Source organism: Nuphar pumila, chromosome 4 (assembly GCF_984573655.1).
Source record: "Nuphar pumila chromosome 4, dmNupPumi1.hap1.1, whole genome shotgun sequence".
In the NCBI taxonomy this organism is placed as follows: Eukaryota; Viridiplantae; Streptophyta; class Magnoliopsida; order Nymphaeales; family Nymphaeaceae; genus Nuphar; species Nuphar pumila.
Genome location: NC_143252.1, coordinates 106,330,819 through 106,345,205, shown reverse-complemented (window position 1 = coordinate 106,345,205; position 14,387 = coordinate 106,330,819). Strand labels below are relative to the sequence as shown.

Sequence of the window (14,387 nt, the reverse complement as noted above, 5' to 3'; positions counted from 1 at the left end):
ATATCACGATAAAATCACAACATGTTTAAATATCACTGATATTTATGACTTATGTCACATGGACACACCATTTTGGTGGTGTGTCCCCCATGACATTAGTGGATTTGTAGACACAGACATTGGAACGTACAACCAATATCTTAATCTTATTTTAATAATTTTAATGGTTTTAAGTATTATTTTAATTAAAAATGTATTCTTAATATTAAATACCAAAAAAATAGCTTTTTATAGATTGAAAATTAACAAATTTTGTATCCTCGTGTCATATTTAAAAACAAACAAACTTGCAACTTGAATCCTCGTCATGCATCCTCGTGTCAATTGTCTTTGTGACATAGGTCGAGAACAATTATTTGATTTTTTTTACGATGAAGTTTTTGATTTATTAATTTGTTGGCTCCTACAACATATTACCAAGTTGTGTAACATAAGTTGCAAAACCTGGTTGGTCAAGCCAATGCAAGTGTGAACTAATCTGCCTCTATTTGGTCAATTTAATTAGGTCCCACAACAATTGTATCTACTTCTACCAACGGGGGCCTCTGTGTAGTTGGTAGGAGATGTCAGTGCATGTCCCTTTATGGTGAGAAGTTGCAGTTTCAAACCTTAGTATTACATTAAATAATAACTGGTGGGGTCTACCTAACCTTTAGGGATGGCTGGACCCCGGTGGGGGTAGGGGACAAGGTCTCTACCCTGCCCCATCTCAAAATTTTGCCCTCCATCCCCACACAGGTTTTGATTTTAACCTCCCTCTTCGGTTCATTTCTGTTTCATGTCTCATCCCCTGCCCAAATGGGTAGAAGCGGCGGGCAGAGCCCCGTTTTCCCGATCCTTCAAACATTGTCGCCTTCTACAGTTGGAAGAAGGAGATGAGAGAAATAGGAGTGTGCATGGCTCGTTAGAGGAAGGAGAGATGAGAGATTCGAGAAAGGGTTTTATGTTAGGGTTAGAAATATACACATATATATATATAGGTATAATAGTAATTTTCTTAATAAAGATATGGGATGGGGGCAGGGCGGGGCAAGAGTAAGTTAATTCCTGCCTCCATCTCCACATGGGTTTTGATTTTAACCTCCACCATCTATCCATTCTTTGTTTCATGTCCTCCATCCCAGGTCCAAACAGGGTGAGGCGGGGTAGGACCCGTTTCTGCCCCCATTTAAAATTATAGTTTCAAGCCAATTATCTTCAACGTATTCATAGGCTATTTTATGTACTTTTTAGAATAATAATTGGTCTTCCATTCAAAGGATACTTTGCTTCTTATGTCATCAAAGATATTCAAAGATACTTTGAAATAGAAAAATCACAAAAAGCAAGTCATAGTTATAGATACAATTAGTAGGTTCCATGGAGTTAGACTATGCCCTAGAGCACCTAAACATAAATTAACATTATTATCTGATTATTAATATTATGCACGAGGCAATTGAGGTGACCATTGTTTTAATGTTGTTAATACGATGAATGCACAAATTGCTTCGTTTAGTACTTGTTTAGATACAATCAGTTGCATTCCTAATGCTATAATACTTTCTGCTAAAGTAATTCCTCGTTTGTAAGAATACATCTTTAAATGGCGATATGAAACTAAAATCATTAAAAAATTTGATATATCACTATTTATCCCTCAATGAATCATACGGGCAGTGGGGGAGCCACCCTAACCCAGTGAAAGTTGGGTTAGTGCCCACGCTCAGGTCAGGGTGAACACCACCCACCCCAACCTCTTTTTTGTGGCCCCTGCTTGACTCTCTCTCTCTCTCTCTCAACTTTGTGCGAGTTTGTCATCCACCAGGCCTCTCCGGTGCATGTCTCTAGTGGCACCATCTTCTTCTTTTTCTTTTTCTTTTTTTTATTATTTTATAAATCATGAATGAATTATTTATAAGGTTTTGACTTTAGGGGTTTTATTTATTTTTTAATAATCATAATGCATGATGTTTGTTATGGCTTAGGTCTTTATTTAATTTTTATTTTTAAATAACTTGAATGTTTAATTAGGGTTTTAGGTTTTTTATATTTTTAATTAGGATTAAGCACGTAATGAATGCTTGATTTTGATTAGAATATTAAAGGTTTCATTTTTTTTTTAAATTAGCATAAATCTATGAATGTTTTAGAATTTAGGTATTGACTTTGGATTTTTTTTTCAAATGATATGAAAGTTTTATTAGGGTTTAGTTTTTTTTTTCAATTATCATTAAGTATTATTCCATTAGCGGGATGCTTGATTTTAGTTATCACTTATCAAAACCCTAAATCTATGATTTTTGTTAGGATTTAAGTTTCTCATTTTGGTTTTTGAAATGACATGAATATTTAATTAGCTAATTTCATATTTTTTTCAACCAACATTAAACATGATTCCATGAATGCATGATTGATTTTGGTTAGAGTTTAAGGGTTTTATTTAATTAACATATATGTGAATGATTTTTGTTATGATTTAGAGTTTGATTTAGTTTTATTCCATATTAGCATAAATGTTTGGTTATAGTTTATGAGTTTTTTGCGTTTTTTAAAACTATCATTAGACATAAATTCATGAAACATAAATTATTGTTTTTAGTAGAATATTAAGAGTTTTTTTTATGAATTAGCATAAATACATAATTTATGATGTTTGTACGAATTAAGGTTTTGATTTTTTTTTATGAATGTTTAGTTATATTTTTAAGGTTTTTATGTGTTTTTCTTTCTCAATTAGCATTAAACATGAATTCATGAATAATGAATGTTTGAATGTCAATTATAAAAAGTATATTTTAAAATAATAGTTTAATATTTTTTAAAACATATTATTATTATAATTTGTTAGCAATTATTTTTTTCCTTTTTACTATACATTTGTTCCTACCCTAATTTAAATTCTTGGCTCTACCTCTGCATGCAGGATATTATTATTTTTAAAAATGTTCACCTGGAGGGGGGATCTTAAGAAACATTCATCAAAGATGCAATACGTTGATGCTGAAAATTTAAAATTTATAATCCTATCTTAAGTAGCCGTTTTGCTAGTTTTGAATAAGGATTCTAATCTCATTCAATACTTAATAATGGACTTTTAACTCACACGTTCAATAAGTTACAAGCTCCCAATTGTGTGACTCTTTGGATTCCAATGTAAGACCTTACTCATGAATTACTATTAGATGTGCTTTGGATGCCATTAATCCATGTGATGTGATGAACAATAACCAAAACACCATGGTTTGATAGAAAGAATTAGGCTTGGACCATTCTGCGTGACCCGATGAACAAAAAACAAACGAATTTAACCTATCCACGTGTCTCTCACGGTAGCGGGCAGCGCCAACGTCTGACATGGCAACGGAAAAGACCACCCCGAGCAGTGGCTGGCTGATGTGGCACGCCACACGAAGACTGCCCGAATCAATTTCGTCTCGGTATTATCCGAGCCGGGAAATCTGACCCCCCATGAATTCTAACCGTGGTTAAAAGAAGAGGGAGTATGGGTGGGGTTAGATGAACCATAGTTAAAACTCGGGTTACGCGGGCCAAGCACCTAATTTTTTTTGGACGATTCTGCCATCGTCTTTTCCGCCAATACCTTCCGAGTCCGACGCTCTTCTTCTCTTCTTCTTCCCCTTGTCTTCTCTCTGTTGCGTTGTTGGCGGATTAGGGTATTTCTCTGTGGTGACTGGTTCGAGGAATCGGGAGAAAGAAGAAGAAGAAGAAGAGCAAGAGAGGAGGAAGAGAAGGAGATGAAGTCCTCGTTGAAGAAGCTCAGGGGCGCGCTGCAGAAGAGCGAGGCGAGGCCGAAGCGGGGCCCGCAGTCGTTCACTCAGAGAGACGAGCTCGCTCGGGCGATGCAGGTGAGGATATTCTCTTTCTTCGTGTTCTTCTTTTCCGTTTCTTGTTAACCCGTTGATTCTTGCCGCATTTCCCTTAGGGCTTTAGTTTTGTTTTCTGAGATCAGACTTCTGGATTGCTTGCGATCGTGCTTTGATTCTTTCGTTTCTTGTTTTATCTTGGTTTCTGTGGTGTGAATTTTGATCGGAAGTGCGGATATGGATTGCATTAGTGAATTTCGTGGGAGTTCCTCTTGCGAGCATTCTGGCTCATTTTTTAAGTATATATTTAGATATTGTTTGGAAATTTTCGGGGTTTTCTACTGAGAAAATTTCGATTACGATCATGATATAGGGCTTTTTTGGCTATGAAATGATTCGTTTCGGCATAAAAATTTCCCCTTTTGTGGATTTTAGCGTCCGAACAAACTGCTGAGTCGATCGACTCACGGAAACATTGGCTTTTAGTGTTGAAACGATAACCCTAGTTCAGTGCCTCAGAACTTCATTTATATAGGGTTTCTGCTTCTGGTTACACTTTGCCTTGTTACTCTTTAGAGATGTTGCTTTGTTACTCTTTCTCTAAAGTTAGTAGTTTGGGCTTTCACCAGCGACAATGTAGCATATTGAGCTGTTTGTAATTTTGAAAACACCTATTTAAAGATGAAATGTGCCACAGAGGGTATCACATAAGTCAGGCAGTGAATGCCTTATCTTAGTTCCCCTATGACTCTTCACGAGAACTTCATGGAGGATTTATGCTTCTTATGTTATTGGGAGATGATTGCAGTTAATCCTGTTTCTTAGGACTCTTTATCTTCTTGATTATGTTCTTTTGCCATGATGGTATGAAAATGGTACCGTCTGATGGAATTGGACACCATTGCTTGTGGTGGAAATCCACTCCCATCCACATTTTGGTGGATGCTTTAGTAATGGGGTGACATTGTCTACTGTACTTCCAATCTGTTGCTGTTTCCTTGTGGACTGAACTTCTACCAGTGCAAAAATATAATCTTTGTGCAACCATGAGTGGGAACTTGAGAGGAGAAGTCCACTAAGTAAGTGGAAAACTTAACAAGATTCTTTGTTATAGTTGATAGTCCAAGATATAGTGGTTCAAGTGATATTTTGGGCAGTGATAGACTTGCTTGCCCCATAAAAGTGCACATTTCCAACTTGCAATTGGAGCGCTTCTCAAGTAGATTGCATTCCAAAGAATGACAATAATGTCATGAACTGCTTGAAGAAACTGTCGTGGTATCTTTTGTTTCACTGTTGCCAGAAGTCCCAGTCCTCTCATGATAAGAGATACTTGACCAACCAGAATGATCACATATTAACTGATAATGGAACCATGATGCTTCCAAGGCAAAGTATGAGATGGTCTAAATTCTTCGTTGCTAATGACGTGTCCATATTCATATGAATAATATATGCATCGTCATCTCATATTATCTTGTAGCATAAATAAAGTTGGCACAAACTTTATGTCATATATTGTCACTCAATCTCTTGAAGCTTGTTTGAGTTCATGTAAAGTGCCATTCAATATGAAGTATGAATATATTTTTTTGGAGGAAGCTGTATATAGATATCCTACCAAATGGATTTTTCTTTTTCTTTTTTTATGTTTTACTGAAACACGGGCTACAATCAATTGGATTATGAATGAAGAAAAAATGATAGTTATATACACAAGGGAACAGCTAGGTTTGTAAGTCAAATTCTTGAGAGTGAGTTATGATTGCATCTGCTCTACTGCACTTTGCTGCTTACCATATAAAGTTATGAGCCTATGAGTATAAGTTTCTTCCCTGTAGAAAAGGCTTCAACATCCCAGAATGTTGTCATCCCTCTTATCTGCTGTGACTTCTTGTTGCTTTATTATCTTTGCTACATTTTGATGCTTTTATGGATCATCCTATAATATAATACTGCATCTCACCTAGTGAACACTTGCCTAATAAATATCTCAAGGCCAATTATTTTAGTTATATTATGTTTGATGAGTTACACCATTTAGGGTTGGGGCTGCTGCTTATCATCACAAGCCTGGCTTATGAAACTTGGTTTTCACCTTGGCCTTACTTATTGGCTTTTACTTTCTATGTTAGCTTGAGAGACACCAAGCTCATATATATATATATATATATATATACCACCCTTTTGAATAGTTTTTTTGATGTTTTCCATAAATCTGACTGTACAGATGTGTTCGACATGGTCAATTTACTAGGAAACGACACTTGGATCATTTTTTTCATAATTTTTTTTAAACCTTGAATATTTATGAAAATCTTAAATTGTTGATTTTTTAATATTATAAAAACCTACATGTGTATCGTAATCGGATGATCCAAGAGTCAATTCTTATAAAATCAAGCATGTAGAACACATCTGTAGTTAGATTTAGGGAAAACATGGAAAAAACCCATCAAAGGCCTAGTTAGCTGGCGATTAGCTAGAAAAGTGGTTAGCAGCTACCACCCCCCCTCTCTCTCTCTCTATATATATATGTATATATTGTTTTGATCCAATCGGACCTCATAGATGAATTTAGCATGTCCAAAATAGTGGGGATCAACATTTGAATCATGTTTTTTTTAATGAAAAAACACAATTTTATGACTCGCGAAACACATTGTAGGCCATTGATTTTTCAACCTTTATAAAAACCTTCCTACCTATGTGATGCAGCCACGTCGAAGAAGGAGTGTAAACAGATGCCCACCGTGAATCGGTGTGGCTGAACCTCTTTATTAATCTCAAAATAGTTTCAATAAACAATGGAGAAACAACTAACAATAAAGGAATTAAAAAAGAAAACAGGATGCAAAGAATAAGAAGAGTGCAGTAAAAGAAAGACGGCTGAAGCTTTTCAATTTTTCACTGCCCACGCAACCCTAGGCGTGAGCCTTTTAAAGGCTATTTAGTGGACCCGGTCGCGGGTCCAGACTTGGGTTCGACCCGCGATCCGGGTCAGCTTCCATCTGCTGCTGGTTCTTGGGCGTGCGAACTCCACCACGCCTGGAGTAGGTGCGCAGGGGTACCTCCCTGCATCGTGGCTCCGTCCCTGCAAGTGGATCATACCCGCGAAGTCGCTCATCTGTCCTTTGTGGTAGATCGGGTGGCACGATGGGTCCACCCGGGTCCTGCCCTGCATCATTCTCCCCGGGTTGGGAAGAAGTCGGCTCTGACGACTTGTTGTTGCCACAGTAAGCATATATATCAGCCACGTTGAAAATAGGGGAGATATGCCAATCATCGGGTAGCTCAAGGAGGTAGGCATTCAAACCCAATCGCTGAAGGATCCTAAAAGGGCCATACTTCTTAGGACTTAATTTGCTATAGGTGCCTACAGGAAAACGCTCTGGACGTAGATACACCCAGACGAGCTGACCGACCTGGAAGTGGACATCACGACGACCCTGATCTACGAAAGCTTTGTAGGCATCGTAGCTTTCAACAAGTTTGGCACGGACTTGTCTGTGAATGTCACGCATATATTCGACGGCATCAAAGGCATCCGGAGCTGGAGCTGAGAGAGCTGACACAGGGGCTAGGTCGACGACATGGGTGGGTGACCGACCATACACTACTTGGAACGAAGATTTACCAGTAGAACGATCCCAAGTTTTGACATTTTCCCCCACTAGGCTCCGTAACAAATTTCCTAAGGTGCGATTCACAACTTCGGTTTGGCCATCGGTCTGGGGGTGATACTCACTACTGAACTGAAGTTTAGTCTTTAAGAGGGCCCATAATGATTTCCAGAAATGACTCATAAAACGCGTGTCACGATCAGAAGTGATTGTGTGGGGTAGACCATGGAAACAGGCAACGTCCTTGAAATAATGTGAGGCAACTAAAGAGGCATCGGTGGTTCGCTTACACGGGACAAAGATAGCCATTTTAGAGAACCGGTCAACAACTACTAAAATTGAATCAAAACGACGTGGTGTTCGTGGAAGGCCCACGATAAAATCCATGGATACGTGCTCCCACGGCCGTTCAGGAATGGGTAACGGAGTATACAGACCACTATTCTGACGATGACCCTTGGACACTTGACACACATGACACCCTTGGATGAACTTGACAACATATTTGCGCATTTTGGGCCAAAAGTATCGTTCATCTAAGAGAGCGAACGTCTTATCATGCCCGAAATGCCCGGCTAACCCTCCTTCATGTAATTCAGAAATCAACTGAAGCCTAAGGGAGAAATCAGACACACATAATTTGTTCCCACGGAAGAGGTAACCATTATGAATACAAAAACGGGGGTCGAGGGTGTGATCTGAAGAGATGCACCCTTCCCATACTTGGTGAAAATCAGGGTCCGTGGGATATAATTTCTTGCATTGTTTGAAGCCAATGACCTGCACTGACATAGTCATCAGAAGGTTGTTCTTCCTACTAAGAGCGTCAACCACCTTGTTGAGGGTACCAGACTGATGGCGAAGCGAAAAGGTGTACTCTTGCAAGAAGCTAACCCACTTGGCATGACGAACACTCAACTTCTTTTGACTATTCAGATACTTCAAAGCCTCATGATCCATGTACAAAACAAATTCCTTATAAATGAGGTAATGTCTCCAATAACGAAGGGCTTGTACCACAACATAAAACTCAACATCGTAAGTGGAGTATTGGCACCTGGCCTGAGTCAACTTCTCACTAAAGAAGGGAACGGGTCTGCGATTCTGACTCAAGACAGCGCCAATCCCCACTTTAGAGGCATCACACTCAACCTCAAAGACTGCACTAAAATCAGGGAGAGCTAAGACATGAGCATTGGTCATTTTTTCTTTGATGATCGTAAAGGCTTTTCCAGCCGCGGACATCCAATGAAAAGTAGTACCTTTTAGGCACTCCGTGATGGGGGCCATGAGGGTACTAAAATTTCTCACGAATCGTCGGTAAAAGGTGGCTAACCCGTGGAAGCTACGGATCTCTAGTCTTTGGGGTAGGCCAATCGACAATCGCGCGGACTTTTGCGGGGTCGGCCTTGACGCCATCAGATGACACAATAAAGCCTAAGAACACGACACTGGACGTCATAAACTCACATTTTTTTGCATTGGCATACAATTTTTCCCTCCTCAAAATACCTAAAACTTGACGCAGGTGACTCAAATGATCGGACAATGACGAACTATAAATCAAAATATCATCAAAGTAGACAACAACAAACTTCCCAATACACGGACGCAAGACTTGGGTCATCATGTTCATGAAGGTACTTGGGGCATTAGATAACCCAAACGACATGACTAACCACTCGTACAATCCATCAAGCGTCTTGAATGCCGTTTTCCACTCGTCCCCTTCTCGTATACGAATCTGGTGATACTCGCTTTTTAGATCTATCTTAGAGAAAATGGAAGCACCAGATAACATATCAAACATATCATCCAAACGAGGAATGGGAAAACGGTATTTGACTGTGATGCGATTGATCGCGCGGCGATCAACACACATGCGCATGGACCCATCTTTCTTAGGAGTGAGTAAGGCGGGTACTACACAAGGGCTAACACTCTCGCGAATGAATCCCTTTTGCAGTAATTCCTGAACCTGCCTTAATAACTCAGTGTGCTCGGAGGGGTTCATGCGATATGCAGGAAGGTTGGGTAGGCTCGACCCTGGCACAAAGTCAATGGCATGCTGAACTACCCTTGTTGAAGGTAATCCATCAGGTAGGTCATCCGGCATAATGTCGCAGAACTCCTCTAGAAGAGGGGCAACGTCCGCGGGAATGGACACTGACGAACTCATCACGGGCTTTGCCATCAGGGCATAACAATAGCCATCTTCCTGACAATGATTCAAGAAAAGCCGGTACGAGAGGCCTGCTAGTCGGGGAACTCGCTCAGGTTTGTCCACGGTGGGAAATTCGGTCTCCTTGATAGGTAGAAGGACTATCTTATGGCCATTAAAGATAAAAGAGTATGTGTTCTTGCGGCCATCGTGAGTTGTCTGGCGATCAAACTGCTAGGGACGACCCAAAAGAATGTGACACGCGTGCATAGGGGCTACATCACACCACACCTCATCGTGGTAATGTTCCCCCATGGAAAACCGGACTAGGCATCGCTGAGTGATGGGAACCTCGTTTCCTTTCTTGAACTAGGCCATCTTATAGGGTTGGGACAACTTCTCGATGTTGAGTTTTAAGGTAGAAACCACACTCTCAGATACCATGTTCTCGCAGGCTCCAGTGTCAATGATCACATCACAAGCGTGACCCTCACAGTTGCACCGGGTCCTGAAAATGTTATTCCTTAACCATTTCGATGGGGTCGATTCTCGGGGTGTTGTCAACACATGACGGATGGACAACAAACTTTCGACGTTACCGTCGAACTCTATAACTCCCCTCTTATCCTCGTCTTCAACTAAGGACTTGTCGTCACTATCACTCTCACTTGCGGACTCTACAATCCCTTCAACAAGATGGGTGTTCCTGCTCAAGGTGGGAGACTTGGACGCGACATGCCCTAACTCTTGACATCTAAAACAACGAAGGGTCGACTCACTAGGTTTGACTTTGGATCGGGTGTTGAAAGCTGGGCCTGACTGGTCAAGTTTGCTAAGGTCTGCTCTAGGCTTTGAATCACTAGAGGAGCTTGCTCCCCTGGTTGGGAAACCCGACTTAGGTCGACTGGTGGGTTCACTATGGGATGTCCTATAATCTTGTCTCTGCTTCAGCTTGTCCTCGATGTTCATGGCGTAACTGCTGGCCTGATCTAATGTCTCAATTGTGACACAACTAAAATCATCAGAGATAGCAGGACGGAGACCCGAAATGTACCTCGTGACCTGCTGACGAGCTGTTTCCTCAATCTGCACACGCAGGGAAAGACGATGGAACTCCGCGGTGTACTCTGCTACAGTTCGGAAACCTTGGCGCAGGGTCAGGTATTCTTTGTAGGCTTGCTCGGCGTGATCCGAAGGCACAAACTTTGACTGCATCAGTCTTTGCATTTCCTCCCACGACTGTACGCGCTCTAATCCCTGCCGCTCCCTCAATCGTTGTAGCTCCACCCACCATGTATGTGCTAGGCCTCTCAATCGCGTAGACGCTAGCTAGACACGACGATGTTCAACGATGGTGTGGTAGTCGAAGAAGAACTGCACTGCATAAGACCAGTCGAAAAACTGCTCCGCGTCGAATCGCCCTGCAAACTCCGGAAGATCCAGTTTCACGCCATAAGTGGAGGAGTGGTCTGGTGCTCTCTGTTGTCGCGGCTCCACCATTCCTGCAGGATGCTCGTTCCAAAAAATGTCGTCGTCCCATACTGCTTCATTGTCCGTAGTACGGTATTGCTCGCCGGGATGCTGGTGCTGTCGAACTCTCCCGATGGGGGGTCGGCGGTCAGGGCGCGCCGGTTCCTGCTGACATTGCCTCGGTCTGGTTTGCCCGTTGGCGGACACCACCTGTGGCCGGTATTGTGGTACTGGAATGACGGGAAGTCCAAGGTAGGGGGGAGGGTTCGGGTGAGGTTTGGGTTCCTGGCGTGTAGAATTGGTATAATATGGTTGTGGGTTAGGAGTATGGTGTTGGGTCAGATGTTGTGTTGGGTTCTGCGCCAGGGTTGGGTAAACAGGTGGGTTTGGGTATGGGTATGGGGCTTGGTGGGTATATGGATGGGTTGACTCGCCCGATGGGATATGGATCGGGCCCATTCCTACACTACTCGTCGGACCCAGATAGGGATGGGCTGGATTGGGGTTCGCGTTGTGGGGATAATAGGCTTGGTTTGAACTCGATCCCCGATCCATAAGATTATGGGTCTGGTTTTGACCCGGCTCAAATCCAAACTGGAGCTCCGTCCGGGTCCGATATGGGTTATGGTTGGCATGGGGTATATTTTGAGGGTCGGAATTAATGGGTTGGTTCTGGTTCGGGGCTGCCCGCGAACCGGAACCAACTAGGTAGGCTGGGTAAGGGGTGTCTAGACCCAAACCCGTTCCCTGAGACCCAATGGTTAGTCCCAGCGAAACAGGCCTGGGTCCTGTTGCATCAAAAACTGTATTGATTCCTCTTGGGTCTGGCCCAATCAACAAGGGTTCGCCAACTCCAGCTCGTAGGGATGCGACTACAGAGCCTCCCCGTGTGGGGTCGGGGGAGAAAGGTAAGTCCCTCCCAAGCCGGACTGATAAGACCGGGCCAGCAGCAGGGTCCAGCGTGACGCTGGGCCCCTGCCGACTCAACTCGCCCTGCGATGCAGCCCGCGCGAAACCCTGCCACGATCCCGGGCCTGCAGGTGGACCCAGCGCAACGCTGGGACCCTGCAGGCTCGGGCTGACCTTCTGCGCAATCGCTGTTACGCCTGGCCTGCAGGTGGACCCAGCGTACTGCTGGGGCCCTGCAGGCTCGGGTCCACTTGCGATACAGACACAGTTATTTGTTGCCGGGAATGAGGTACTCTTACCAGGGAATCACTGTTCGCCGAGATCCCCTGGTGCTGTTGAAAAATGTCCGGGCCATGTATGAACGCTGGAACTGCTGGGAAGGCAGCTGTAGGTCCTTGTTGTAGGGGCGTCGGCTGAGATGACTCGGCAACCTGGGGACTCAAATTTGCAGTCGCACCCTCAGCGAAGCCTGCATCTGGTTCTGCGCGCGACCCCTTGCGCGACTCGAATGCCGCCATACGATTATCTATCCCATCCAGCCTTTTCGATAGGCCGGCGACATCCCGACTCATGCGCAACATATTCTCCTGTATTTTCGTCAACACCTCCATGACACGCAGCATTGGATCTTCGCTGCTCGCCTCCTCACGCGCTTCGCCTTGTACCGGATCGGTTCCAGCCTCAAGAGCCATACCGCTGATGAAGGTGGAACGCATGCTCTGATACCACTTTGATGCAGCCACGTCGGAGAAGGGGTGTAAACAGATGCCCACCGTGAATCGGTGTGGCTGAACCTCTTTATTAATCTCAAAATAGTTTCAATAAACAATGGAGAAACAACTAACAGTAAAGGAATTAAAAAAGAAAACAGGATGCAAAGAATAAGAAGAGTGCAGAAAAAGAAAGACGGCTGAAGCTTTTCAATTTTTCACTGCCCACGCAACCCTAGGCGTGAGCCTTTTAAAGGCTATTTAGTGGACCCGGGTCGCGGGTCCAGACTTGGGTCCGACCCGCGATCCGGGTCAGCTTCCATCTGCTGCTGGTTCTTGGGCGTGCGAACTCCACCACACCTGGAGTAGGTGCGCAGGGGTACCTCCTTACATCGTGGCTCCGTCCCTGCAAGTGGATCATACCCGCGAAGTCGCTCATCTGTCCTTTGTGGTAGATTGGGTGGCACGATGGGTCCACTCGGGTCCTGCCCTGCATCACTATGTCATATGGATACCACTGTGGGTTGTAATTGGATGATCTAAGCGCTGATTCTCATTAAGGAAAACATGTAGATCACATTTGTAAGGTTAGTTTCATGAAAAAAACAACAAAAAAGGAAAAGAAAGAAAAAAAACAGGGGTTTGTACCTACAAAGTGTATCTAGCTTGGGTGGTCCTAGTGTGAACGGAGATCTCACTCAATGCCTCCAACCAAATATACACGCAGAGAGATTTAATGTTGCCATAGGCAAGAGTTCTGCTGGTTCTGTCCACTTTATAACAACTATCTCCTAACAGTTGGTGAATCGTTTGATCACTCATGACATATTCTAAATTTATAAAATTTACAACTTTTTAATGTTCAACACCTGTGCATGTCTACATGCATGCACGGAACAACTATCTATTTGTATGTTATAAGTCGGATGTTGCCAATTTCAATGTCTTTTAGCCAATTTGAACAAGTGCACTTAATTTCTTTGCAGTTAACAAATATATATTTATCATTTAGTCAATTTTCACTACCACGGGCATTCTAGTGAATTTTCAAAGAACATATACTAAAAGACTCCTCATATTCCCATTTGCAACTGGTAAGTATGTATCACGCTGTATAAAATTTATTTAATTATACCTACTGGTGAAAATTAATATAGAGAACCACATCATATTCAAAATCTGTGAGGGGCAAAAATTTTTGGTGAACTTTTTGTTCACTAAAGGTTGTGAATATGAACAGGGTCATATATTATACATTGTGCATTGTTGTGTGTCTGTTTTCTTGTGAACTTTTCCTTTGTATTTGCTGAAAAGTACATGAATCTCTTCTACTTTAGGACATTGTAGACTTTACTTTGTGAACTAAATATTCTAGTGCTTTTGTAGGACATGGAAGACATGAGAAACTGTTACGACAGCCTATTCGCTGCATCTGCTGCCACTGCAAATGCTACATATGGTACAACCACTGTCGACAACATGATAAAATATGGTCAATCATTTTTTATCTTCTTGGGCTGCCACGGATATCAGTGTTATTGAATTCTGTGGGAAGTCCTGCTGATTTAGTTTTATATTGTTTCATGACACAGACAAATAGTGTCGCATTCTATAGTGTCTCATATCTTGCTTACCATTAAACCAATTTAGGCTTCACTTATTTATTATGATACACACACGTCTACATGCACGTATCCGAATCTCTCTT

General features: G+C 42.5%; 1 protein-coding gene across 1 annotated transcript in view; it reads left to right on the top strand.

The window, feature by feature from the left end:
- The first annotated feature begins 3,633 nt into the window (after positions 1-3,633).
- LOC149840432 (uncharacterized protein At2g33490-like) overlaps positions 3,634-14,387 on the top strand; it is a 52,923-nt gene continuing 42,169 nt past the window's right edge. Inside the window, exons 1-2 of the mRNA XM_090004427.1 lie at positions 3,634-3,848; positions 14,066-14,138. Coding sequence (XP_089860553.1) covers positions 3,738-3,848; positions 14,066-14,138 — 184 coding nt within the window. The 5' untranslated portion in view covers positions 3,634-3,737. The remainder of the gene's footprint in view (positions 3,849-14,065; positions 14,139-14,387) is intronic.